This window comes from Eimeria tenella, genomic scaffold (assembly GCF_000499545.2).
Source record: "Eimeria tenella Houghton genomic scaffold, Eth_scaff3837, whole genome shotgun sequence".
Lineage (NCBI taxonomy): Eukaryota > Apicomplexa > Conoidasida > Eucoccidiorida > Eimeriidae > Eimeria > Eimeria tenella.
The window spans coordinates 1-1,028 of NW_013543307.1; the positions used below are offsets into that span (position 1 = coordinate 1).

Consider the following 1,028-nt stretch of genomic DNA (forward strand, 5'->3'; position numbering starts at 1 on the left):
CAGCAGTAGGGCAGCAGCAGGGGCTGCTGCTGCTGCCACAGCGGCTGTTGCTGCTGCTGTTGCTGCTGCTGCTGTTGTTGCTGCTGTTCTGTAAGCCTCAACGCGTGTGAGCAGCAGCAGCAACAAGAAATTCGATGTTCTTTGGTTTTTATTTTTATTTAGGAACTTTTAATTTTGTAAGCTATCTGTTTGCCGCTGCTGCTGCTGCAGTGGCACAGTACACACTGCAGCTGCAGCTGCAGCAGCAGCAGCAGCAGCAGCAAACCTCCCGAGTGACCTTGACTGTGCGGTTGCTGCTGCAGTTGTTCTTGCTGCTGCTGCTGCTGCAGCTTCAGTGAGCAGCCGAAACAGAGAAAACAGCCGCAGCAAAACCACTCACGTGTAGGACACAGGAGAAGCCGCAGCTCCGCCCGCAGCAGCAGTTGTGCAGCAGCAACAGCGGCAGCAGCAGCATTAGTTGTTGCTTTTTCTTCTTTACTCAATTTCTGCGACGTGTCAGCTTGTTCTTGTTGCTGCAGCAGCAGCGAAGCTTCCTTTGGAAGCTCAGCAGACAACGGGGCAGCAGCAACAGCAAAAGCGGTAGCAGCAGCAGCAGCTGCAGCAGCAGCAGCTGCAGCAGAAGCAGCAGCAGCAGAGGCATTGACGTCAGCCGGTGGCGTAGCATACCAAGATGTCTTTGCATCAAGTGGAGCAGCAGCAGCCGCCGCGGCAGCAGCTGCAGCAGCAACTGCAGCAGCAGTTACAGCAGCAGCTGCAGCAGCAGCAGCTGCAGCAGCAGCAGCTGCAGCAGCAGCAGCTGCTGCTGTCCCCACAGAGCGGCTTCGCCTCTCCTACTACTCCGTCCCAGAAGCCCTCAAGCGACTGCAGCGAGGAGGACGAGTGTCTCCCGTCTGCTGCTGCTGCTGCTGCTGCGGTCTTCGCTGCTGCAGCAGCCTGCCTCACCTGCAACTGCCCACCCGAGGGCAGCAGCAGCAGCAGCAGCAGCAAGTGCTGCTGCAGCTGTCACGTCCCGGCGGAGGGGCGGCTCC

The 1,028-nt window shown here is 58.6% G+C and overlaps 1 protein-coding gene across 1 annotated transcript; it reads left to right on the top strand.

Annotated features, from left to right (window-relative positions):
* Nucleotides 1-670: 670 nt before the first annotated feature.
* ETH_00038070 (uncharacterized protein) lies at nt 671-1,006 on the top strand (the record flags this gene model as incomplete). Its single annotated transcript, XM_013376648.1, has 1 exon — nt 671-1,006. A coding segment is annotated over one exon (336 nt), but the record flags the coding sequence as incomplete, so codon positions are not given.
* Between the last annotated feature and the right edge of the window lie 22 nt (nt 1,007-1,028).